General features: G+C 36.7%; 7 protein-coding genes across 14 annotated transcripts; 1 reads left to right on the plus strand and 6 right to left on the minus strand.

Moving 5' to 3' along the window:
* Positions 1-3,423: 3,423 nt before the first annotated feature.
* Positions 3,424-6,955, minus strand: LOC103868348 (probable LRR receptor-like serine/threonine-protein kinase At3g47570). Its single transcript, XM_009146460.2, has 2 exons — positions 4,046-6,955; positions 3,424-3,968 (listed from the first exon to the last, which is right to left on the minus strand). Exons 1-2 carry the CDS (start codon positions 6,717-6,719, stop codon positions 3,607-3,609), a joined length of 3,036 nt encoding a protein of 1,011 aa, XP_009144708.1. The 5' UTR covers positions 6,720-6,955; the 3' UTR covers positions 3,424-3,606.
* Positions 6,956-7,308: 353 nt separating this feature from the next.
* Positions 7,309-10,792, plus strand: LOC117134439. Of its 2 annotated transcripts, XM_033292896.1 has the most exons (5): positions 7,472-7,576; positions 7,662-7,977; positions 8,061-8,171; positions 8,266-8,427; positions 8,522-10,792. In XM_033292896.1, the coding sequence occupies exons 2-5, from the start codon at positions 7,666-7,668 to the stop codon at positions 10,331-10,333; spliced, it is 2,397 nt and encodes a 798-aa protein (XP_033148787.1). In that variant the 5' UTR covers positions 7,472-7,576; positions 7,662-7,665; the 3' UTR covers positions 10,334-10,792. The 2 variants fall into 2 exon arrangements, with proteins under 2 accessions (XP_033148786.1, XP_033148787.1); XM_033292895.1 differs by having other exon boundaries at positions 7,309-7,977.
* A 295-nt stretch (positions 10,793-11,087) lies between these two features.
* LOC117133984 (protein AGENET DOMAIN (AGD)-CONTAINING P1-like) lies at positions 11,088-16,715 on the minus strand. Of its 6 annotated transcripts, none has more exons than XR_004458071.1 (9): positions 16,568-16,715; positions 16,353-16,436; positions 16,168-16,272; positions 15,988-16,086; positions 15,457-15,906; positions 15,326-15,382; positions 15,044-15,255; positions 14,735-14,952; positions 11,088-14,648 (listed from the first exon to the last, which is right to left on the minus strand). XR_004458071.1 is itself a non-coding variant. In XM_033291292.1 (7 exons), exons 1-7 carry the CDS (start codon positions 16,700-16,702, stop codon positions 15,142-15,144), a joined length of 1,044 nt encoding a protein of 347 aa, XP_033147183.1. In that variant the 5' UTR covers positions 16,703-16,715; the 3' UTR covers positions 11,088-15,141. The 6 variants fall into 6 exon arrangements, 1 of the variants encoding a protein (XP_033147183.1); XR_004458070.1 differs by having other exon boundaries at positions 11,088-14,432; positions 14,567-14,648; positions 14,735-15,255; XR_004458068.1 differs by having other exon boundaries at positions 11,088-14,952.
* A 2,129-nt stretch (positions 16,716-18,844) lies between these two features.
* On the minus strand, positions 18,845-19,738 carry LOC117133986. Its single transcript, XM_033291295.1, has 2 exons — positions 19,362-19,738; positions 18,845-19,265 (listed from the first exon to the last, which is right to left on the minus strand). Exons 1-2 carry the CDS (start codon positions 19,723-19,725, stop codon positions 19,000-19,002), a joined length of 630 nt encoding a protein of 209 aa, XP_033147186.1. The 5' UTR covers positions 19,726-19,738; the 3' UTR covers positions 18,845-18,999.
* A 141-nt stretch (positions 19,739-19,879) lies between these two features.
* Positions 19,880-20,589, minus strand: LOC117133988. Its single transcript, XM_033291298.1, has 2 exons — positions 20,425-20,589; positions 19,880-20,289 (listed from the first exon to the last, which is right to left on the minus strand). Exons 1-2 carry the CDS (start codon positions 20,548-20,550, stop codon positions 20,032-20,034), a joined length of 384 nt encoding a protein of 127 aa, XP_033147189.1. The 5' UTR covers positions 20,551-20,589; the 3' UTR covers positions 19,880-20,031.
* An 11-nt stretch (positions 20,590-20,600) lies between these two features.
* Positions 20,601-22,652, minus strand: LOC117133985. Its single transcript, XM_033291293.1, has 10 exons — positions 22,616-22,652; positions 22,451-22,519; positions 22,234-22,383; positions 22,072-22,143; positions 21,922-21,993; positions 21,721-21,855; positions 21,554-21,622; positions 21,374-21,460; positions 20,937-21,297; positions 20,601-20,852 (listed from the first exon to the last, which is right to left on the minus strand). The coding sequence occupies exons 3-9, from the start codon at positions 22,309-22,311 to the stop codon at positions 21,112-21,114; spliced, it is 699 nt and encodes a 232-aa protein (XP_033147184.1). The 5' UTR covers positions 22,312-22,383; positions 22,451-22,519; positions 22,616-22,652; the 3' UTR covers positions 20,601-20,852; positions 20,937-21,111.
* An 11-nt stretch (positions 22,653-22,663) lies between these two features.
* Positions 22,664-24,007, minus strand: LOC117133987. 2 transcript variants are annotated; one of them, XM_033291297.1, is made up of 6 exons: positions 23,750-24,007; positions 23,261-23,662; positions 23,059-23,160; positions 22,926-22,973; positions 22,779-22,847; positions 22,664-22,690 (listed from the first exon to the last, which is right to left on the minus strand). In XM_033291297.1, exons 2-6 carry the CDS (start codon positions 23,474-23,476, stop codon positions 22,682-22,684), a joined length of 444 nt encoding a protein of 147 aa, XP_033147188.1. In that variant the 5' UTR covers positions 23,477-23,662; positions 23,750-24,007; the 3' UTR covers positions 22,664-22,681. The 2 variants fall into 2 exon arrangements, with proteins under 2 accessions (XP_033147188.1, XP_033147187.1); XM_033291296.1 differs by lacking the exon at positions 22,664-22,690 and having other exon boundaries at positions 22,749-22,847.
* Positions 24,008-24,356: the final 349 nt, after the last annotated feature.

The raw sequence follows: 24,356 nt of genomic DNA on the forward strand, positions 1-24,356 counted from the left end.
CAGTGAAAAAAAAATACCTTCAATGATAATTAAATTTGTAAATCCTTAACGGCCTCCACAAAAAACATTATGTCTGATCAACTCAACTGATCACCGGAATATCGGGATCAGTTTTTTTTCCGTAAAAGATGTCATGGTCAGTTGCTTACCATTTCCTCGCACTTCGACTGAACTAACGTGTTGTCTCTCCGGTTATGTTCTGTCAAAGAATTGACTAGCTTGAAAGTTTGAATTACTGTGGTCTCTCCTTTAAAGTGTCTGTCCGGCTATGTTCACAGTTTTTTTTTTCTTGCTTAACAGAGTTTTCCTACATTAAGCCAACAATATTGGCTTTAAGTTTTGTGTAGGCTACATCCAAGCAGTAACATTTAATTCTTGGGCTTATTATCCCTAAGCAGCAGTTAAAAAAAATTCAGCCACAACTTAGCACCGTTACATTAGCTTAACAAATTATTCCCAACAGTTTTTAAACGTCTGCGCTACAACAAATAAAACAACTTGGGAGACTTCTTGATATCTACCATCTCAGCACAGATGCGATTATGGTCATTGCTCAAAATTAATTTTATAAATATGCACTTTATATATATATATATATATATATATATATATAAAGATATAGATGGTGAAACTACATCAAAATAGATATAGAGTGGAACAAAATAAATTGGGGTCGAAAAGACAAAATTTTAAACATCCGTGAAAGTTATGAATCCAATGGTTTTAAAACTATAATAAAATATTAATCGGTTGTCCATTTAACAGTATTTAACCAAAAAAATTATATAAGTGAGATAAAAGAATATTAAGATCAATGGTCCGATTAGAAGGGTTATATATAAATTGTTGAAATATTTTAGTCTGTAATTTTAATGATTTAGATGTAAGTTTTTTTATGTAGAAAATTTTGTAACATTTAAACCGTTGCTTTTTGAAATAAAACATTAAGTAAGGTTGTAGATTTAAAGGAGGAGGGTCCATTATATTACTTGGAGATTAATTGGAAACACAAGTTATAAAAAATTTAAGTGAAATGAAACATTATTTCTATAGTCCAATCAATCAAACACCATAACTAAAATGTAATTAATTTTTGTTCATTTTGATCATCCCCTTATATATATTTCCCGATAACAAAAATAGAAAAATTTGGATATTGAAATATGCAATTTGTAAGACAAAAACAATGAATAATTAAAATAATTTTATAATTATATATCTACAAATATTTTTTTAATAAATTATACTATTTGTATATTAAAGTAAACATACAAAATATATAATCACAATTAAAATTGAAACAATAAATCCCGGGCGCAGCCCAAGCGACCCCTAGTGTTTTAAGATGTCTTAAAGGAAGCTACCTTTCTCTTACATTCACATGGCATCCTTTCTCTGCAAAGATCCCAAGCTTCAACAGACACCTTCTTTCTCGGCCACACATTTCAACAGACGAGACCGTCAACATCTTTCTTTCGTGGTCAATCATCCAACATTCCAACACCACCACCTCTCTATAACACCAATAGAGCCCATTAGCTACATTATTTCAGAGCCCAAAAGCTGCAGATTAGCATGTAGTTCTGTTACTTGCGTGTTTGATCAGCATATGATTCTCAAGGACAAGAAGGTACTATACCTCAGAATTCATCTCTTTTGCTTACCCGGTTCACCTAGCCGTCCTCCTAATGGGGTGTCCTTGAGAATCATCCTTCTCCATAGCTGCGTTTCATGTGCACTGAGCTTCGAACTGTCACGATGAATACTTCTGTCTATGGAAAATGGCATTTTATGTCATGCCCGACAAGTTCTCTAGAACCGGAGTTCTTGACTCAACTCTTTTTGACCAAGGAAATTTCATGAAGCTTTTATGATATGTTGTCCTATTAGCCTCAACTGTCTCACCGTCCTCACCGAGCAGTTTGTTCCTGTTGCTTTTGATATTCACATAGTTTCTCCGGAAGCCTCATCAGTTTTAGAACTGATGTTACTCGTCTAATAGCCTGTTTAGCCAAATCTAGGTCCTCGGCATTTTTGCCCTCTTCCAAACCTCATTGTTTGGATATATCAACGTCGTTTTCGATAAGCTCTTTGGAGCTTTCGTTGCAGGAATACAAGTGAAGATTAGCTTTGGTAAGCCTCTCACGTTAACATATATGATATATCTCAGGAAACTTACTCGTCGGGGGTTGTATTATATATTGTATAGTTGCGACTTGCGAGAACATTCCTCTAAAGTTGGGCCCATTAATATTCGCTCGGCAGTTAACAGGTCTTCTCTTTGAAATGCATTGCATATGGATGGGCTTGTGATGTCAAACAACGTGCCATTCGCGTAGAAAAAAAAACGGTGACTCGAACAGATGACATCCAATATACATAAAACAAGATTCAATCGGTATTTACGCCGGGCATCATAGTTATTTATATATTGGTATTGGACCATCTTCAACTACAATTTCTGCTGGCCACATTTACACTCGTCGATGTCATCTCTTGCTTTCTCTATCACCGGTACTAAGAAACAGCAAGCGAATATTTGGATAAAAAGTGTGTGAAATGTTATTAGATTAGTAACATCGAATCAAAGTTATTTTCTTAATTTTGATTCCAAAACTAGTTAGTTGGCAACCCGTTATTATTTACCTAAGATTTTTGCTTTTTCATTCGAGTACAGGTAAAATTTTCTTATAACAATTGTTTTGAAAACCACTTTCAAAGGTTGAGTAATCAAAATCTACTTCGCTCATGATTTTTCAAAGGATGCTACTTTGAATGGAAATAAAACATCAACGTGAGAAACAAACAAAAAAGTAGGCAGACTGGTGTTTGAACTTTTAAAACATCGATCAAGTTTGATATAATTGACTCAGACATCCAAACGATACTAATTTTCAACTAAATACTATTTCGACTGTTAATTTGATATTGACTTTTTCTATGATATTAATTAATATCTGCGATTTTCATATAAATAATTTTTTCATATAAATATATTATTCAAACTAATGATACTCACGTTTATTATATAAAATATAATGTGTTACATAAACATTATAATTAATTAGATTTTGGTATATATATTATTAATTTAAATTAGTATATGCATTATAAATAGTTTAAAGTAATCATCATTTTCACTTTCCTTGATTCTAAAATTTTTAAACTGAAATAATAAAATAAAATAACAAATAAAATATTTATAATACTAGAAATAATAAAACTGTACAAGAGTAAAAATATATCTTGATTCCTTGACACATCGAGTTTTCCACATAAGAGATGCGGCTGATACAGTTCCCATTGTCTACTACAGTCATCCATAGCAAGTTTAATGGAAATTTCTAGCCAAGATATAGAAAATGTCGTGGTAGAGCTATATCATCCGATGCCATTCAACCACTAGGACAATAAGAAACTTAGTTGTAAAGCTAGTAACACAACATTCATCTTTTATCTGCAAATAATAAGCAGTCGTTAACAATATTCTGCAACCATGTGAGTACACAAAGGAGAAAAACCACACATTATGAAATGATATTTTAGAGGCATTAGAAATAAGTTTTTAAGTAGGTTTTAAAATCCGGGGAGGAAATCATAAACACTTCAACGTCTAGCTGTTCTTCTGGCTTTAAAGAACCTTTCTCGGATTGAGATTAACTTCTTTCTAGCTTCACTTGTTTCTAGTCGGTTTGCCGGAGATTCTTCACAACACCTAAGTCCCACCTCCAAAACCATTGTTAAGCACTCAGCAATAGGAAAACCAACTCTTAGACCATTGTGAAAAATTGATTTGTCTGCAACGTCCAACACTCGCTCTGGCAAGGCAGATTTTATGTAGCTGTGGAGAGTAAAATTTCCCCCAAATAACTCATCAGTTGGTCGTTTTCCGCTGATCATTTCCAAAAGCAGAATTCCAAAGCTATACTCATCACCATGTATTGATGGTTCTCCTCCCACTCCATATTCTGCGCCATAATTCACATAACCAAGATTGTAATTGTAATTTTCTTTATAGAACTTTACATATGTGTGATAGTTTTACCTGGTGCGACATAACCGATGGTTCCTCTAATACCAGTGGAGCTTAGTTGGTTGAAAAAGGACTCCCGATCAAACTTGAGGAGAAGACGAGCCATACCAAAGTCACTTACATGGGCAGTCAAATCATTATCTAGGAGGACGTTGCTTGGCTTAATATCACAATGAGCAATAGGTTCATAACAATGAACATGAATATAATCCAAAACAGAAGCAACGTCAATCGCAATGTTGAACCTTTCAAGAAGTGTCAACGTTCTTGAGGGTCTATGAATCTCTTCCATTTCATGTGGGTGCAGCCACATATCAAGGCTTCCATTAGGCATGAAATCATAGATGAGAGCTCTAAACTCATTTCCTTGAAAATCAATACTAGAACAAGCCGTCAATAGTTTCACAAGATTACGATGCCTTATGTCCTTGAGGGATTCACATTCTGCCATAAAACTCTTCATTGCTCCATGCCTCTGCATGTTTAGAACTTTCACAGCAACAAACTTGTTCTCAGCAGAGAGAAAGGCTTTAAACACGGTACCAAAACTTCCTGAGCCAATCATATTCCTTGAAGAGAAGCCATCAGTTGCATTGTGGATCTCTCTGTAACTCATCTTCTGATGGAAGGCCTCTAATGTGGAAGGAGCTGGGCTATTGGTCTGCTGATTATTCTTTCTTTTCCTGAACCAACATAGAGAAACTGAAGCTACGACCAGCAGCAAAAGAAAAGATACGCCTACGCTGACCCCGATCACAACTTTCTTTACAAATAAGGACCGTTTTGATACCATGGATGGTGCTTCAGTAAAGCATGGCTTTAGATTTAATTCCTTGATGCCTCCACATAAATTTTTGTTTCCAAATACTGAAACTATATTAGCACTCTGAAATTTTCCTTCTGTTGGCACACTTCCCTCGAAATTGTTTATGGATAGATTGAGATACTCCAACGAAGAAAAGTTTGCAAAATATCCAGGTATACTTCCAGAGAGATTATTGTTGGATAAGTCAACGTTTTTAAGACCCTTCAACCCTCTTATATCGGGAATGGCTCCGTAGAAATAATTTCCATGCAGCAAAAGTGTTTCCATGGAGAGACAACTTCCCAAAGAGTGTGGAAGTTGTCCGGATAATTTATTATTCCCAATCCACAGGTCAACAAGATTTTCAAGTCTTCCAACATCTTTTGGAAGAGAGCCGGTCAAAGAATTATCTGACATATCTAGATAAATAAGGGACTTAATTTGCATAATCTCCTGAGGTATAGTCCCAAACAACTTATTAGGCCCAACCCATAAGTACCGCAGAGAACTACAGTTTCCAAGACTCTGAGGAATGGTTCCTTCAAAGCTGTTGTTGAGCAAGCTTAGAAGGTCTAATCGAGTAAGGTTTCCTATAGAAAATGGTATCTCTCCAGATATACTATTTGAACCTAGATCACAATCCTCTAATTGTAAAAGCTTGCCAATAGAGGCCGGAAGCAAACCTGTTAATTGGTTTTCTTTTAACAGGAGTGTTTGTAGGCTTACGAGATTGCCAATGTCGCGAGGAATACTTCCTGCAATGAAATTATTTTCAAGGCCTAAAACTAGGAGATTTATGGACAGATTCGTAATGGATGCAGGCAACTGACCGCCAAGCCTATTTCCAATAACAGATAAAACTTGGAGTTGGGTGCAGTTAGTTAAAGCACCGAGGAATTCAAGATCTCCAAAAGAGTGACCTCCCAAAAAATTATTAACAAGTGACAAAAATCGCAAATTGCGTAATTTCCCAAGGCCCGAAGGAATACTTCCAGTTAGGTTGTTATTAGTGATTGCGAACTTTTGAAGATTCGAGATATTGGCAAGAGTTGCTGGAATGACTCCTCTGAAATAATTACCATCCATATTTAAGTTTTGTAGATTTGGTAGCAGTTTGCCAAAGTCACTTCTCAAGCAACCCGAGAAATGATTATAGTTTAGGTATAAGAACTTAAGTGAGGATAAATTGTATATTGCGAGAGGAAAACCAGCAGAGAACTTGTTCGTTTCTAAATTAAGAAGGATCATTTGATTCAATCTAGCTATTTCGCCAGGAATTTCTCCTTCTATCCTGTTAGACCTCAAGCTAAGTCTTATTAGTGATGTCAAGTTTCCAAGAGATGCAGGAAGCTTCCCTTTCAAGTTGTTTATAGCAAGACTCAGATTGACAAGCTTCGTCAATGACCCTAGCTCAGAAGGAACACTTCCTTCAAGATTATTTGAATATAAATAAAGGTTCAACAATCTAGAGCAGTTAACTAAGCTGATTGGAATCCTTCCTCCCAGAACATTAAGGCCCACATCCAAGTAATGAAGTCTAAACAAGTTTCCTACTTCGCTAGGGATGGTTCCAGCAAAAGAGTTATTAGAGAGATCGAGTAATATGAGAAACGAAAGATTACCAATAGATGGTGATATCATCCCTCCCAATTGAAACCCTGCGAGGTCCAAACGAGTAACTCTCTTGTGCTTGAGGCCGCATGTAACTCCTTTCCACTTGCAGAGAGGGATTGAGTTATTCCATGAGGACAAGGCAACTTGCTTGTTTTCAAAAACTTGAGATTTGACGTCCAGCAATGCTTTCATATCAGTTTCATCGGTAAAACGATATGCTTCAAGTAACATGATAGCACTGCAAGAAAATAAAAGAAACAATCTCATGCTTCTCTTTTTTTTTTTTGGCTTAAAGCTTTTCGTGCTTCTCAAATTTCCAGGGAAGTGAATATATGAGACGACTTAAATGCAAAATTTATTATTCTTGTTGAGGAAATGAAACTTAAATGAAATAATGGAAATACGTTGGCTCACAACCACATACATAAAAGTTCAAGTCTTCAAGACTTACAAACTCCCGCAAGACTTGTAGTCAACCTTCTTGTCGTTTCATCTCTATTATTAAAACAGAAACATTGTGTGGACCAACGTCTATGCTGTAAGTTTTTAAATTAAATACACTTTTCTACTTTATAGTTTTTTTCCAACGACTACTTTATATTTTATAGTTAAACCTACATTAAATCATTAATATTCTTTTCTTTATATTACTTTCCAAACAACACTATAATTAATTTTGTGTCCAAACAATATATAATAGAGAAAATGACACAAAGAACACTAAATGAAGTTTTCCTCCCCAAACTAGCACTCAGGATCAGAATTCACAAAAATAGGTTTCATTAAAGGGGCAATTTACCCTTATGCCCCCTTCTTTAACTAATTTAAAAAACAAATTTGAAATCAATTTGTCGCCGTCCTCGTTTCATCGCTTCTTCTTCTCGTCTCTCCGTCGTCGTCGTCGTCGTCTCTCCGTCGTCGTCTCCCCGTCCTTGTCGTCGTCGTCTCTCCGTCGTCGTCGTCGTCGTCGTCGTCGTCGTCTCTCCGTCGTCGTCTTCGCCTCTCCGTTGATCCGTCGTCGTCGTCTCTCCGTTTATTTTATCGTCGTCGTCGTTTCTCAATTGATCTGTCGTTTCTACGTCTATTCATCTCATTCTCTCTCTCGTGTGTCTGATTTGATTAAGGTTTGAATCATTTCATTTTGTTATACATTATCTAGGTTTTGTTATATATTATTCATTTGTTGATGATTTGAAGTTGATTTTGTAGAACAATGGAAGTTTTGTGCATCTGTGGACAATGGATCTCAAAAGAATCTCTCCAGTGGGAGTTTCTTGTTGATTTGAAGAGGAATGCATCAATCATTTCCATAGAAGAAGATCTACTGTATGAAGATTTGATGAAGATTGTCTCTGAAGATTTTAGTGTTAAAGAGGAAGAAATCAGTTTGAGTTATGGTTTTTCATTGGATATGAAATGTATTATTGAAAGTTTCCCCCCACTCTCGATAGGTAATACTCGTCAGCTCAGAACTTTCATTTCCAAGACTAGAGCATTTGATGGAACCTGTCGTTTGTGTGTTAAGGTTTGTATGATTTTTTCTTAGACTTTTCAGGATATGCTTCATAACCAAGTATTATGCCTTACAGAACTACTTGACTTATGCAGGTTAGTACTGATCCAGTTAGCTGTAACACTCAAGCTTCTGATACATTTGCTTCTACTGTTCCATTGAATGCCAATCCAGCGATTCTTTCTACTGTGCAGAGTGAAAAACAGGTACATTGTCCTTAATTCCCTTTTTCTGTTTGTGTTTGCATGATATGCTTCATAATCAAGTACTATGCCTTACAAAACTACTTGACTTTTGCAGAGTCTTCTATATGAAGGTGTTTCTACAGTTCCTCTGAATGCTCTTCCGGATTTTAGTACTGATTCAGCTAGCTGTAACATTCAAGCTTCTGATACATTTGCTTCTACTGTTCCATTGAATGCCAATCCAGTGATTCTTCCTACTGTGCAGAGTGAAAAACAGGTACATTGTCCCTAATTCCCTTTTTCTGTTTGTGTTTGCATGATATGCTTCATAATCAAGTATTATGCCTTACAGAACTACTTGACTTTTGCAGAGTTTTCTATATGAAGGTGTTTCTACAGTTCCTCTGAATGCTCTTCCGGATTTTAGCCCTGTCCATATTGGACTTTCACCAAACACGAGAGTAGCTGGCGATATTAAGGTGAATAGCTATTTTAAGACAAAGAGAGAGTTGATGTTGAGGATGAAGAAATGGGCTTTAGAGTGGAAGTTTGAGTACAAGACTGTCTCTTCTAACAAGTCAAGAGTGCTTTTGAGTTGTGTTGATGAAAATTGCACGTGGAGGATGCGTGCTATCAAGCTACCTGTTTCAGATTTTTTCGTTGTTAAAAAGTATGTTCATGAGCATACATGCGATACAACACACAGGAAAGCCAACCACAGACAAGCATCTGCAAAGTTGTTGGGTTCTTTGATTTCCAGCAATTATGGAGAAAAAAAGGAAGGTCTCAAACCGAAACAGATCATTGAACAGGTCAGGATGCTGCATGGTGTTCACATCAATTACAAACAAGCTTGGAGAGTGAGAGAAGAAGCTCAGATTTTGGTTAGAGGGACTCCTGAAGACAGCTATTACAATTTGTCTAGGTGGTTGTATAAAATCACAGAAACAAACCCTGGTTCCTTGACTTATCAACATGTTGATGCTGCAGGAAAGTTCAAGTATGCATTTGTGGCTTTTGGTCCATCGATAAGGGGATTTTCATTGATGAGGAGAGTTATTGCAGTAGATGGTACATTTCTGAAGGGAAAATTCAATGGGACTTTATTGGCAGCTTGTGCTCAAGATGGGAATTATCATCTATATCCTCTCGCCTTTGCAGTGGTTGACGCAGAAAACGGCGCCTCTTGGAAATGGTTCTTTAGAGGTTTGAGCCAGAAGATCCCGGACGCTTCGGATCTTGTTTTTGTATCAGACAGGGCTAACTCCATTTCTTCAGCGTTGGAGGATGTATATCCCTTATCTCACCATGGAATTTGCAGGATCCATCTGCTCCGCAACATCACTCCTACATATGCGAAGACTGGGTTGCTACCTCTGGTGGAAAGCGCTGCTGATGCCTATACGTGTCACGAGTTCTGGTTAATCTTCAAGGACATAAAGGATAAATGTCCTGAATTGGCTAAGTATCTGGAAGAGTCTGATTTTAGGAAGTGGGCACGAAGCTATGCGCCTGCGAACAGGTATAATATCATGACTACCAACATTGCAGAGTCTCTCAATTCTATGTTGAAGATGCCTCGTGAGTTGCCCATTATCTCTCTCCTTGAAACTATCAGATTGACGATGACCACTTGGTTTTTTGAGCGACGCGAAGCGGCTGCGAAACATAAGCACCTGGTTACTCCAAAAGTTGTTCAGAAATTGGTATCTAGGTTAGGGGCCGCAATGTTGTTGAATGTGTATCAAGTTGATCGAAGCGAGTTTGAGGTGAAGAATGAAACAATGAAGTTTGTTGTTGACTTGGAGAAGCGGCATTGCACATGTAATGTTTTCGACATTGACAAGATCCCCTGCATCCATGCCATCGCTGCTGCTAAGCATATCAAGAGAGATGAAAACCGTTTTGTTGATGCTTCTCACTTGACAGAAACGTGGGCTAAAGCTTATGCTGAAAGCATACATCCTGGTGGAGAGTTGTCAACGTCCACCTATCCAGAGAATATTGATGAACTGTCTTGCCCACCTCCAGCTACCAAAAAGAAAAGTGGACGCCCTCCTACAAAGAGAAAGAGATCCGTTGGCGAGTTTGGGGTTCCTGGATCTAAATCTCAGTCCCACAAGTGCAGCAGATGTGGCACAGGAGGGCACAACAAGATCACATGCCAGAGGCCTATAGGATGAAGTTCTACATTTTTACATTTTTATCGATTATTATTTGGATGTTTGGCTATTTGATGGTTACATGATATGCACAAGACCATATACATTTTTTCTTTTGGAACCCTATCCTGAATAAGTATGATTTCTTACAACTTTTGTAATATACAACATTATCTTTTGATCTCATTTCAATTTTTAGTTTAAACTTCTTTGCTAGAAAAAAACACAGTAATATTCAACTATTCTGGAATCCCATCCAACTTTTGTAACATCCAACTTTTGTAATATACAATGTATTATACTATAAATTGTATGGGTAAATTCAATTATGTGGAAGCAACTAACAGATGATTCTCCTCAGCCTAGCGGCTAAACCACGAAACCTATGATACCGAAACATTTGATCGACCCGGGTTCGACTCTCCTACGAGTAATGGGTGATTTTTTTTTTTTTGTTCAAACATATATCTCAGGAATCACATTTGTCGCAATCGGAAGCCCATCCTGAACTATCAAAGATCTTTCCAATGTATTTATACTATAAATTGTATGGGTAAATTCAATTATGTGGAAGCAACTAACAGATGATTCTCCTCAGCCTAGCGGCTAAACCACGAAACCTATGATACCGAAACATTTGATCGACCCGGGTTCGACTCTCCTACGAGTAATGGGTGATTTTTTTTTTTTTGTTCAAACATATATCTCAGGAATCACATTTGTCGCAATCGGAAGCCCATCCTGAACTATCAAAGATCTTTCCAATGTATTTATACTATAAATTGTATGGGTAAATTCAATTATGTGGAAGCAACTAACAGATGATTCTCCTCAGCCTAGCGGCTAAACCACGAAACCTATGATACCGAAACATTTGATCGACCCGGGTTCGACTCTCCTACGAGTAATGGGTGATTTTTTTTTTTTTTGTTCAAACATATATCTCAGGAATCACATTTGTCGCAATCGGAAGCCCATCCTGAACTATCAAATATACAATGTATTTATACTATAAATTGTATGGGTAAATTCAATTATGTGGAAGCAACTAACAGATGATTCTCCTCAGCCTAGCGGCTAAACCACGAAACCTATGATACCGAAACATTTGATCGACCCGGGTTCGACTCTCCTACGAGTAATGGGTGATTTTTTTTTTTTTTGTTCAAACATATATCTCAGGAATCACATTTGTCGCAATCGGAAGCCCATCCTGAACTATCAAAGATCTTTCCAATGTATTTATACTATAAATTGTATGGGTAAATTCAATTATGTGGAAGCAACTAACAGATGATTCTCCTCAGCCTAGCGGCTAAACCACGAAACCTATGATACCGAAACATTTGATCGACCCGGGTTCGACTCTCCTACGAGTAATGGGTGATTTTTTTTTTTTTGTTCAAACATATATCTCAGGAATCGAAGAGTCTCTTCCAAACGACATCATGTAACTCAGTCACCGAAGAGTTTCTTTTCGTCAAGATTGGGTGTTATATGATTGGTTATTTCAGTAACTGACTTCAATAATCGAAGAGTTCCACAATAATCAAGAGTTTATTTTAACTGACTTCAATAATCGAAGAGTTCCTTTTTGTTCTATAAATATAAGGGACGATATCAGACCTTTTATTCACTCACTTCATTTCGCTTGATATATCCTTTTGCAATACAAGTTAGTTTTCGATTTTTCTCATTTTCCATTCAATTCATGAACTTTTTTCTATTTCTATTTTATCGTAACATCTTAGTTTCGATTTTGTTGCAGGACAAAGTTTCAATGGAAGGAAGTTCAAAGAAGATGATGAAGCGTCCCATAGAGGAGGTTTACGGATGTGATGCCGCCGAAGGTTTCAAGAAGGGGAAGAAGGAAACTGTGGAACATTACAGGGCTCTTCTTCGTTTGTCCAACGAATACAGGCTATCTGAGAATGATTGGAATCTTGCATCCAGCAAAGCAAATTCAATTGCTGTCCAAATCGAGTTGCTTGAAGATATTATCAAAGCTGATGGAAAATTTGATTTAACTGCTGAGTTGGAGAAACTCAAAGAAGAGCACTCGGAAGCGGAAGGAATGCTTGCTGATGTGAAGGTCAAAGTCCCTGATTGGGATAAACTTGGCGAAAGTTGGCTCCATCATGAGTAATTTCATGTTATCGTCTTCTCTTTTTATGTTTTTAAGGACCACATTATGTTTGATTTTCAGTTTTTATTTTAAATGAATAAGCACTTTTGTTTCTCTTGTGTTGTTTCTTCAATTAACAACCTAAATAAAAAACTTGTTCAATGTTTTTCACTATTTTGTAATGGTTTGGCCTAGTGTTCTTATAACTTGGTTATCTGATTTGCTTATTTGTTTTTGGAAAGCCATCCTGAATACATAAAATGATATCCAGATTATATAAATCTATCGTCTGTGAATAAATGAGTTCACATTTACTCTGTTATCGAATAACCAACGTAGCCTAGTGGCAAGCCCTTCTACTCTTAGTGTACCCTTATCACACAATAAGTCGTGTTCGATCCCCGTTGTGTATACTCACATTTTTTTTTGTTTTTAATTAAATATTCAAACGTTATTTTCGTTTTATTGTAGCTTTTGGCAAGTATAAGACCCTTGGTACAACGGCTGCACACTTGGATTAATCTATCGAGAGTTCACGAGTTCAATCAACATCAGATCACATTCTTTTTCATTTTTTTTTTGTAAACTTTAAAGGAATTTGTTTTTGGAAAGCTATCCTGAATACTTAAAATGATATCCAGATCATATAAATCTATCGTCTGTGAATAAATAAGTTCACATTTACTCTGATATCGAATATCCACCATAGCCTAGTGGCAAGCCCTTCTACTCTTAGTGTACCCTTATCACACAATAAGCCGTGTTCGATTCCCGTTGTGTATATTTTCACTTTTTTCTGTTTTTAATTAAATATTCAAAAGTTACAAGTTATTATCGTTTTATTATATCTTTTGGCAAGTATAACACCCTTGGCACAGCGGCTGCACACTTTGATTCATCTTTCGAGAGTTCACGAGTTCAATCAACATCGGATCACTTTCTTTTTCATTTTTTTTGTAAACTTTAAAGGAATATGCTAGGCTTTGGTGCATTTTGCTTTCTCACTCTTTTTCTGGAAACCCATCCTAAAAGTACCATAAGCATTTGACAATTCATCAATACATCCTAAAAAATTTTTCAATAACAATCTAAATGAAAAAAACGTTAGGGATAATTCATTACAAACTTAAACTTAAACGTTAGGGATAATTAATATCAAAGTAGAAAAACAGTGTAGAAAACAGAACAAATATGACATTTTCACTTCCTTTGACCTTCCTGGAAATCTTTATCCATAAACTGGTCGAAGATCTCACAACATAGCTTGCTTCGTAAGTCCATCGCAGTTTCATCATTTATATTAGCCATGCTCTTCAATCCCAGTGACCTGCATTCCAGCATCTTCACAACAAAAATACCACAGTTGTATGGAAATTTTGTTTTGGAAGCCCTTCTGCAAACTTAACTTCAAATGGACTGATATCTTCGAAATTAACCTCTTCACCAAGAAGTTCCATCTTTATGGCACTAATCAACACTGTCATAAATACCCAAAATTATACAATAAATCAATCACCAACAGACAACAAAATGAATATGTAAAAATGCATCACAATCACAAGCAGCAAGTGACAAACTTTTATTTTCTAAATTAGCTAATATTTTTACCTGCCAGTTCTTGGATTTTATTAAGAGCACGTTTGATATTTGCTTTTGGAAGACCACAATGGAAGAGTGTGATTGTGTTGTCCATCAATTGTATCTCCACCCCAATATAGTGACAGCTCAACTTATCTTCAATGACACCATATATAACATCAACATCTTCCAGCCATACCTTCTTTGGATGTATTAAACCTTTCACAAGTTCGCCTACACAGCCCTCCAATAACTTTTTTTTTTCTTATGTGGCTTCCTGACAGATTCATAAGCGTACCCAACCACTTCTAAGAAATCGACTGGTACAAAGCATGCTGCTGGAAGATTGTTGTTGCGGAACCAAGCACCTTGCTCAACCCTCTTACAATTTAGCATTTCAAATGCAACATTTATGTGCTGCCAATGTAACAATATAGTTAGAAACTTCATATAGAACTGCTATAACATGGACATCTAGCATAGCTCAACTCAACCTCTTCCTAAACATATGACACAATCAAATAGAAAGACAGAAACAGAGTGTTGATTACCTCTTTGTTGAGATTTTTTTCTGCATCGTCCATTTTTTGAAAGAACTCTTTTTCAATTTCTTTTCCATTGATATAAAACGGTCTGTAGTTGATAAAATTAACTAGTATCAATCGAAACTTTTACAAAATAAATTAGGAATATTTATGCGAGGACAAAAAGTTGCTTACACACGATATATGCCCCGTAGATCCATCCAGTGTGCAAGCCTTGAAAACCGAGGAAATTCAGGTGTCACAAATGGATCAATTGGAAGGATTACCTCAGGTGTTACAGGTATAGGAGGGTTTCTAGGTCGTATTGGCCTCTTCTCTTCTCGCTGTAGAAAAGGAAGCAAATCTACTGGCTGAGCATTTGCTTTCTTCTTCTTACCAACATGTGGCTTCCCCTTTAATTAAAAATAAAGACAAAAATTCAGGATCGTTTTTATCTTTATACTTGAATGCCTTCCTAATATGAAGTAAAAATATTTTTTATACCTTTTTTGCATGATCGTCTTGACTTGGTTTCACACTCTTACCCTGCTTTACTTCCATCTGTGAAACAAAACCGATATATCAAACTATTGACCTGAACTTCAATTCAAGTGGATCTTATTCATTTTTATTACCTCTTTTGCCATTTTCCCAACACCATCTTCTGATGGACCAGCTGCTTCATTTTTCTTACAAGCGACAGCCTTCCCCTTCCCCTTTTTGAATGACAAAAATTCAGATACATTTATATCTTAATTCCTAGTATGATGTATAAATATTTCATACCTTTTTATCACCATCTCCTTCACTTGGATTCACACTCTGCGTCTGCTCTTCTTCCTTCTGAAAATCAATACCGAGATATTAAACAAATGACATTGTTTTTCAATTCAAGTGATCCAAGGCATTTGTTTTACCTTTTTTGTCATCTCCCAAACACCATCTACCCATTTTCTTGGTTTTCGAATCTCAGAATGGTGGAAGTAAATTTCTTCTTTAGAATTGTTCAAAGCGACAAAACACGAGTCATCAAACAAAATGACTTTAACTTTTCCAGCGCACCAGGCACCATTGTCGAACGCCTCCACGTCCTGCATTAGCTCATAACTTTTCTTCGCTCCAGATCTCTCAGGTGGTGGTTGAGGACGTATTCTGTCAATTGATACACGTGTCTCAACACTCCTTTTCCTCTTCTTTTCGTCCAGAGACGGGACGAAGTACTCAACTTTCACCATCTCAACCCCATCAACCAAATATGTTGCCAACACATTTCCTGGATACCATTTATGACAAGTATTGTCATCTTGTGATGAAATCTCCACATTTGCTCCGATCTCAAAGGGATTTTGAACTCTGCTTTCTACATCCTGTGATGGTTTAGATTCAAGGATATCCAGTCATTTTGATAGTTGCTGAGTATTTATTAAAGGTTTTAATGAAAGTAATACCTTATTTTGCTCTGTTAAAAGATTTCTGCGAGCTCGGGTATTTGGCTGTGTGTCGGAAATGTTTGGTGAAATGATCTCATTCATAAGCTCGTGAGTCTCCTGAATTCAGGAATGGTTGAATGAACACGTACAAGGGCTTCCAAAAATTACTTGAAAAGTCCAATTTTTTAAAGAAGGTACCTGCTGCGTCTGAATTGGAGTAAGGACTGGAGTCTCAATATTCTGTTGAGCTATTGGAGAACCAGGTGTCTCTTTCGTGATCTCATTCATAGGCTCTCGTGTATCCTGATGTCAGGAATGGGATTATGAACACGTACCAAATTCATAATTTTATAAATACCAACAGTTTTCAAAATTATACTTGCCTCATTGTTAAGTTGTTCATCTGCTTGATCTGCATTGGCTTCACCTTGTCTGGAAGCCGTCTCATGAAATGGAGTTGTGTCAGTCTGTGCAAGTACAACAAAAATTAGGAAGGCAAGCCTAAAATATGTATAACATCTTCCAAAATTACTTGACAACTCAAAACTGAATCAAGAACTAGATAAACATTAATTTTAATTTCCGAAAAAAAAGTTACCTCATTGTTTGGAGTTTCATATGAAGTAACTCTTTGTAGTTTCTCTAGGTTTGTCACACGTTCTTTAATCTGTTTCCTGTCTTTTTCAATCAAACACAAACGATCGTTCATGATCCTTAAATTATCTCCCACCATCTCGCTGATTCTGTTGATCTTGATTCCAAAGACTCCTCCTGATACGAAGTAGAAGCTTGACTCATCCCTCCATTCCCAAACAGTAAAGATGCTCTTCTTATTTCTTCATTAGCACCGTATAGGTCTACTGACATGTTTCGCCAATCTCTAATTTTAAACTTATAACCTCTCTTGGATAAATCGGCCATGTCATCCAGATCTTTATTAGCTTCGTCTCCCATGCAAACATCATCTTCTGGATCATTAGAAATAGGAGGTAGGATGCATGTGACCTTAAGCTGAAACCATAAAAATAATTAGCTTTTAAATGGAGAATCATAAGGCAAAACAGAAACAAGAAAAAAATAATGTAAAAACTTACATGATCTTTGATTTCAATTAGGAGAACATCTATCAGCTGTGGAGAAGCTATTTGAAGGTACTTCTCACACAAAAATATTGGGGTAGACGGTTGAACGCTCAGAATAGGAACAACTTGACTGAATGCATACTGTAGCAAAGGTACTGACTCAAGTATCCATATAAGAAATGCCATAGGGAACCCTTGCAAATCATAATTGTTTTTGTCGAGGCTTTTGTCGACAGCTCTCTGAAGTGATTTTAACAGCAAATTATAAGCTGTTCTCCCCCATGGGTATGTCATCAAGACATCCATATCCTGCGCTATTTTCACATAATCCAAAGTAAAAGTTGTGCCACCGTCGAGAAGGCTCTTCTGTAGTAGTATGCTCTCAATCAGGAGGAGCATTGCAAGGCAGAATCTCTCATCAGAAGCATCTTCTCTTGTGTTTCTGAGCTGCTTCTCCACGTCCTTTACTGTATGAGTACGCCCTTTTAGGAAGTCCCACTTAAATTTCTCGGTTCCCTCTCGTGGTTCTCTTGCTTCACCACTACATTTCAAACCAGTCACCATGTGGATTCTCTTATAGAGAACCTCATTGGCTGAGCACCAAAATGGAACCATGCTTCGTGTCTCTTCACTGTCTTGATGCTTTTGGTGAGAACTGCGTGCACTATCTTAGCTGATAATTTCAAAGACCTCTCTCCAAGCTTGATCACCGGTCCCAAAAACGTCCCTCTTATTCTGTTGAACTCATCATTTCCTAGAATTTCCTTAACAGTTTTGATATAAGCAACTATCGAGTGTTGGTTTATCGATATCGTCTTCTCTGGCTCTGATCCAATCGGATACCTCAGCTCAGGCAGTGCTAGTCTTAATGGTAATGGATCTCCCATCTTGTTTCTATCCTGCGTAAACAAGAAAAATTTTATTTGTCTAAATTAATTAAAATCCAATTTTCAGGAAGGGTTTCCTGAAAAAAAATACAAATCCTTCCCGAAGTCTATACACATGCTTTCACATGAACTAGAATTCTACGAATCATATTAGGTTAAAACGAGCAAGTCTATACACAAGCAAAAAACAGGAGACCAATCTCTCAGAAAGAAAACACACATAAGGTTGAATCTGCAACATACCTTCAAGAGATAGAGCTCTAGAAATGGTTTTTCTCGGAGAATAGAGAGAGCTCGCGTAAAAGATCGAGAGAGAGAGAGAGTTCTGGAGATGGGTTTTCGTCGGAGATCGAGAGATATGGAGATGAGAGAGAGATTCGAGAGGCGGAGACGAGTGAGATTCGAGAAGTTTGAAACGGCGAGAGTGTTGAGACGGCAAGAGTTTTGTTTTTTTTCAATCGAAATGTATTGTTTTGGAAACCTATCCTATATTAATTGGGTTAAGTATGCTTATGTAATATTCTTTAACAGATGATTCTCCTCAGACCAGCGGTTAAACCAAGGCTTTTTATAACTCAAAAGTCTCTCTATCCCCGGGTTCGATATGTGGTGGATTCAAAATCTATTTTAATTCTTTTTTGTGTTACAGTTTGGAGTTAAATAAAATTAAATGTAATCCATAACAGATGATTCTTCTTGGCCTAGTGGCTAAACTCCCACACTATCCAAATACGCAGACTCTCTCCCTCTGGGTTCGATCCTTTGTGGTTCTAAATTTTGTTGTCTGTAAACATCACAATTTTAAGCTTACCATATACATGTCCAATCCTTAGTATATAATCTCATTTCATTCTTTTTTACATTTGAAACACTTAACTTTTTTTCTGGAAACCCATCCAGAAACAATATTTTAACCTTCCAAGATATATGATACCCAAATAAAATACTTGATATCCTTCCAATCTTTCTTATGTAACCAGACGCCAACAACATAACAAAATAAACAGTCATAACTAAAACCGAGTCTTAACTAAAACAAAAAATGTTTTCATGCATCATTCTCATTTCCCAAAGCTCTCATCCACAAATTGGTTGAAGATCTCACAAGACAAGGTTCTCCTTAGCTCCAATGCATTGTCATCATTAATCTTTGTCATGTCTCCTATCTTCAATGACTGGCACTCCAGAATCTTGACAAGAAATATCCCACAGTTGAAAGGATGTTTTGTCTTGGGTAAACCTTGTGCCTGCTCAATCTCAAATGGAATCATCTTCACCTTATCTACCTCATCACCAGAAGATTCCACCAGCAGATTAGAAATCAACACTGTCATATTTAAAAATCAATATCAAGATAGAATCAGTTGAATATTTCAAACCAAGAAACAGATGAATACATCAAATACAGATTGTTTATACATACCTGCCAACTTTTTCACTTGAGGAATATCAATGCTGTTGCTTTCCTTTTGAAAACAATCATATACTGTGATTCTTTTCTTCTTCAAATGAATTTCCATCCCAATCCAGACATTGCTTTTTTTTCCAAGAGTAATCCCATACACAACATCAACATCTTCTCCCCATGTCTTCTCTGGATATACCTTCCCTCTCACAGTATCTTTAAATAAATCGTTGAAAATCTTTTTACCTTTGACCTTTTCTTTCTTGTAAGCCAAATCATCAGAGAGCAAGCAATGCAAGAACTCCATAGGTAGGAAGCACGCCTTTGGAATCTTGTAGTTGTGGAACCAAGCAGCATTCTCATTTCTTCTGCAATTTAGCATTGCAAAGGCTCCATCAATGCTGCTAAAAAAAAGGCAAACATTATCTAATTTGTTACTATATAATTTCCTGAAACTAAACAAATCCTCCTGAATTTTTTTTTTAAAAAAAAGCTCAAGGCAAGAACATATGTAACAAATTACCTCTTTCTTAAGGTCCTTTTTTGCATTTTCCATGCTTTGAAAGAAAGATTTCCTTATCTTATTATCATTGATTGATAGGGACCTGCAGTCGATTAAAGATTCAAAGGAATTACCAAACCTCTTATACATAAATATAAGAATATATAGACAAGGACAGAAACATGCTTACGTTTCATGCATGCCGGGCTTTAATGTCATCCAATTTTGAAGCCTTGAAAGCTTATGTTCCGCAGGAGTTGAAAACGGATCAACTGCAGGTATAATCTCAGGTATTACAGTTAAAGCCGGATTTCTGTCAGACTTGAATGGAGTTTTTGTGTCTCTAGATCGTTTAGGCACCCTCTCGCTCCTTCTTAGGAAAACATTATCCATTCCTGAATTTTGTGATGAGGCAGCAGCTTTCCTTTTCTTATCAGGCTTCACCTTTAATCAAACAATAGACACCAAGCAAAATATTATCAAATTTGTTGCAATCGGAATTTCTGGAAACCATTCCTGAAACTAAAATGTATGTATATCAAACAATTCACGTGAAGTATAATTCTAGTTATGATTTACCTTATCTGCCATCTTCCAGACTCCATCTTTCCATTCTCTATGAATTCGCAAATCTGAATGTTTGAATAGAATAGTTTCCATAGAAGTATAGAGACACACCGAGTATGTGTTATCACCAAGTACCATGCTAATTTGTCCGCTGCTCCAGCCATTGTTGTAGAAGGCTTCTACTTATCCATCATCTCAAAGGATTTTTGGTCACTAGTTGGTGTTGCAGGACGTATTTTGTCAGCCGTGATAGTATCCTGAAGTTTCTGAAGTCTATGTTGGTCTGTGAAGAGTGTCGTGTACTCAACTGTCAGCTCCTCTAGTCCTTCACACAGTTTAAGATCAACAACCTTTCCTGGATACCATATTTCGTCATCAGTAGACAAAATTTCAACCTCTGCGCCTATTTGAAAGTGAGCTAGAAGCCTGCTTACTTCAACCTATTAAAAATGAAGATTCAGTAACATCAGCGGTTTTAATTTTAGTTAGAATAATATTTAAGATCAAATATACTCGATGCATACCTCGTTTTTTTCTGAAAAATCTATAGCACTTGTCTGAAGATGCTCTGTTTGCTGAGTAATAGGCGGCATCTTCGAAACATATGTGGAAACTAGCTCAGTAGTAGGTTCTGTAGTATCCTTGAGATTTTCTTCTGCTTGATTCTGCTCTGATGGTGTCTCATCGGATTGATCTCCCTCACTTGTCTGAAGGTGCTGTGTTTTGCGGAGTAAGAGGCTGTGTCTTCGAAACATCTGTGGAAACTAGCTCAGTAGTAGGTTCTGTAGTATCCTTGAGATATTCTTCCGCTTGATTCTTTCTGCTTGATTGTGAATGCTCTCCTTCACTTGTAGAAAAATATTGGGTCGCAGTTTCTGTCTCACTCTATAAGACAAAAGTAAATGGTAAGAGTTAGTTGAATAGAAAAATATTACCTAAACATTTTAAATATTCTTCTTACCAAAGCATTCTTATTTTCTTCAATAACTAGTGCAATTAGTGAAGACAATGGAGAGGAAGGTCTGTAATGCACAGCATGTGTATCCTCCTGTAATAACAGTAAAATAAAAGAGGTAGTTATGAAGAAGTTTCTACAATTTAAAATTCAAGTTGTACTTATGAAAGACATTTCTATGCTTACCTTTTTATTGTTTGCTGAAATGATCTCAGTCAATGGCTGTGTAGCCTCATACGTTTCCTCTGTTACCGTCTGCAAAAAAAAACAAAAAAAAGTCAGGTAGGGGATCAAAAACACGTACAAAACCTTTCAAACATTACTTGAAATCTCCAAGATTTTTGAACATTTACCTGCTGTTTCTGAATTGGAGTAAAAACTTGAGCCTCAATACTCTTTGGAGATATTGGAGAAGAAGGTGTCTCATTCATTTCCAGTGTTTCTTTTTGCAAAACTTGAGTCTGAGCAGCAGGTGACTCAATCACAATCTGCAAAAAATATCAGGAAAGGCCATCATGAATACATTCAATTATAATTTCTAGAGTAAATATTACCTCATCATCTGGTTTTCCTTCTCCTTGATTAGTTTTGGGTGGCGTTTCATCAGTAGAGGTTTGTGTTTCCCTCTGCCAAAAATTAGAAAGGTCTATATATGTAAATCACCCAAAACTAATTGTAAACTCCAACTGTCATTGAGCATATACCTCTTTTGTCAGATTAGGAGTAAAAACTTGAGTATCAAGGGCAGGCGTGTCATCCGATGGCTCTCTCTCAATCTGTAAAAATTATCACGAAGTCAATCCAGAGTACGTTCTAAAGCTTCCAAACATTAACTTAAAAATCCAAGATTTTTTTTGACCATGTACCTGCTGAGTCTGACTTGGAGTATAAACGGGAGTTTCAATACTCTTTGGAGCTATTGGAGAAGAAGGTGTCTCATTCATTTCTACTGTTTCTTTCTGCAAAACTTGACTCTGACTAGCAGGTGACTCACTTGTTAATTTCTCTCTCACAATCTGCAAAAAAATATCAGGAATGGCCATCATGAATACATTCAACTATAATTTCTAGAATAAATATTACCTCATCATCTGGTTTTCCATCTTGATTAGGATTGGATGGCCTCTCACCGGTAGACGTTTCTGTTTCTTTCTGTCAAAAATCAGAAAAGCCTTTATATGTAAAAAAAAATCACCCAAACTAATTTGTAAACTCCAACTGTGAAAAACAATATCATTGAGCATATACCTCTTTTGTCAGATTAGGAGAGAATACTTGAGTATCAAGGGCAGGAGTTTTCATCATCTGATTCATTCATTTGTCCTGCAAAAATCAAGAATGCATTCTAGAATATGTACAAAAGCTTCCAAATATTACTTCAAAACTCAACAATATTTTATTGGTTACATACCTCATTTGTCAAATTAGGCTGTTGAGACATTGGAGATAAAGGCGTCTCACTCGATGATTGCGTGTAATCCTGCAAAAATCAGGAAGGCATTCAGGATTTTGTACAAGAATTTCCAAATATTTTTCTTAAAAATTTTTGAGCATATACCTCATTTTGTTGAGACTTTGGAGATGCAGCTGATTCAATCATTGTCTCCTGCAAAAATCAGGAATGCATTCAAGAAGTACAAAAGCTTTCCAAATATTACTTCAAAACTCAACAATATTTATTGGTTACATACCTCATGTGTCAAATTAGGGCTGTGTTGAGACATTGGAGATAAAGGTGTCTCACTCGATGGTTGCGTGTGAGACATTGGAGATAAAGGTGTCCCACTGGATCGCTGTTTGTCAAATATTAGGAAGGCATTCAAGAATATGTACAAGATCTTCCAAAAAATACTTGAAAATGCAAATGTAAAAGAAGATGTTTTGAGAATTTACCTTTTGTGTCACGTTAGTGGGAAAAACATTGCTGTTTCCTTCCAACTCTGACACACGAGCTCTAAGATGTATGTTTTCTTCTTCCAGTAATGACATTCGATCCTTCATGCTCTTCAGATTCTCCTCCATTACCGTGATGATCCTGTTCACTTTTTCATTTACTGAATCCTCATCAATCGGAGTAGAAGCTTGGCCAGTCTCCTTATTTGCCATCATTTGAATAAGAGCATCCAATGTGTCAAATGTGTCTACACACCTATTTTCCCAGTCATCGGCTGTAATCTTGTACCCTTTCTTTGTTACATCTTTCACTGTTTCCAACTCGTCACTATATTTGTCTTCAATGGAGATATCATCTTCTGGATCATGAGGAATAGAAGGTAGTATGCAATGGACCTTCAGCTGAGTATTTCAAAAAAAGACCAATGAGAAACATATTAAAAAGAAGAAGCCAAATAAACTGAGAAACATATACTTGGAAAAGCTTACCTTTGTATCAGCTTCAACCTGTAAACCCTATCAAGTGATGGATTCTCTATCTCAGTGTATTTTTCACACAAGTAAGTCGGCCCAGGAACCTCAACTGTTGGTACACACTTACTGAACTTATTCCTTAGCAAAGGAATCGACTCTAGTATCCAAAGAAGGAATACTAGAGGATAACCTTGCAACTCAAATTTGGATTTATTCTCCAAATGATTCGCGACAGCGTTTTGAATTGACTTCAGGAGCACAATGTAAGCCTCTTTTCCCATGGATATGTCATATCCTGTGCATTTTTCGCATATTCCAAAGAAAACTCCCTCCTTTGCTCTTCCGCAATAATATGCTCTCCCAGGATGAGCATTGCGAGGCATATTCTCTCCTCAGAAGCATCTTCTCTTGTGTTTTCTGAGCTGGTCCACCACGTCACTTAACTTATGACTACGCCCCTTTAGCAATTCCCAATTAAATCTCTCGGTTTCCCTTCGTGGTCCTTCTAATGCACCACTACATTTCAAGCCTGTCATCATATGAAATTCTCTTATAGAGAACCTCATTGGCTGCGCACCGAAATGGAACCAGGCTTCATTCTCCTTGACAGAAACGATGCTTC

The sequence above is a fragment of the Brassica rapa genome, chromosome A05, assembly GCF_000309985.2.
Source record: "Brassica rapa cultivar Chiifu-401-42 chromosome A05, CAAS_Brap_v3.01, whole genome shotgun sequence".
NCBI lineage: Eukaryota > Viridiplantae > Streptophyta > Magnoliopsida > Brassicales > Brassicaceae > Brassica > Brassica rapa.

What these genes read in the sequence shown, in the direction of transcription:
- LOC103868348 (XM_009146460.2), bottom strand. Translation starts at nt 6,719, where the DNA reads ATGAGATTGTTTCTTTTATTTTCTTGCAGTGCTATCATGTTACTTGAA. An exon ending in CATCGGTTATGTCGCACCAG is followed by an intron (nt 3,969 to 4,045) that starts GTAAAACTATCA and finishes ATTATGGCGCAG; the next exon opens with AATATGGAGTGGGAGGAGAA.
- LOC117134439 (XM_033292895.1), top strand. Translation starts at nt 7,666, where the DNA reads ATGGAAGTTTTGTGCATCTGTGGACAATGGATCTCAAAAGAATCTCTC. An exon ending in CCTGTCGTTTGTGTGTTAAG is followed by an intron (nt 7,978 to 8,060) that starts GTTTGTATGATT and finishes TGACTTATGCAG; the next exon opens with GTTAGTACTGATCCAGTTAG. An exon ending in CTGTGCAGAGTGAAAAACAG is followed by an intron (nt 8,428 to 8,521) that starts GTACATTGTCCC and finishes TGACTTTTGCAG; the next exon opens with AGTTTTCTATATGAAGGTGT.
- LOC117133984 (XM_033291292.1), bottom strand. Translation starts at nt 16,702, where the DNA reads ATGGTGGGAGATAATTTAAGGATCATGAACGATCGTTTGTGTTTGATT. An exon ending in TTTGGGAGATGACAAAAAAG is followed by an intron (nt 15,383 to 15,456) that starts GTAAAACAAATG and finishes ATTGATTTTCAG; the next exon opens with AAGGAAGAAGAGCAGACGCA. An exon ending in AAGGAGATGGTGATAAAAAG is followed by an intron (nt 15,256 to 15,325) that starts GTATGAAATATT and finishes TCATTCAAAAAG; the next exon opens with GGGAAGGGGAAGGCTGTCGC.
- LOC117133986 (XM_033291295.1), bottom strand. Translation starts at nt 19,725, where the DNA reads ATGCTAAATTGCAGAAGAAATGAGAATGCTGCTTGGTTCCACAACTAC. An exon ending in TCAAGTGAAAAAGTTGGCAG is followed by an intron (nt 19,266 to 19,361) that starts GTATGTATAAAC and finishes TAAATATGACAG; the next exon opens with TGTTGATTTCTAATCTGCTG.
- LOC117133988 (XM_033291298.1), bottom strand. Translation starts at nt 20,550, where the DNA reads ATGGTACTTGGTGATAACACATACTCGGTGTGTCTCTATACTTCTATG. An exon ending in TCTGGAAGATGGCAGATAAG is followed by an intron (nt 20,290 to 20,424) that starts GTAAATCATAAC and finishes GTTTGATTAAAG; the next exon opens with GTGAAGCCTGATAAGAAAAG.
- LOC117133985 (XM_033291293.1), bottom strand. Translation starts at nt 22,311, where the DNA reads ATGAATGAGACACCTTCTTCTCCAATAGCTCCAAAGAGTATTGAAACT. An exon ending in TTTCAGCAAACAATAAAAAG is followed by an intron (nt 21,461 to 21,553) that starts GTAAGCATAGAA and finishes CTGTTATTACAG; the next exon opens with GAGGATACACATGCTGTGCA. An exon ending in AAGAAAATAAGAATGCTTTG is followed by an intron (nt 21,298 to 21,373) that starts GTAAGAAGAATA and finishes TTTGTCTTATAG; the next exon opens with AGTGAGACAGAAACTGCGAC.
- LOC117133987 (XM_033291296.1), bottom strand. Translation starts at nt 23,476, where the DNA reads ATGATGGCAAATAAGGAGACTGGCCAAGCTTCTACTCCGATTGATGAG. An exon ending in CCACTAACGTGACACAAAAG is followed by an intron (nt 23,161 to 23,260) that starts GTAAATTCTCAA and finishes TTTGACAAACAG; the next exon opens with CGATCCAGTGGGACACCTTT. An exon ending in GCCCTAATTTGACACATGAG is followed by an intron (nt 22,974 to 23,058) that starts GTATGTAACCAA and finishes TGATTTTTGCAG; the next exon opens with GAGACAATGATTGAATCAGC.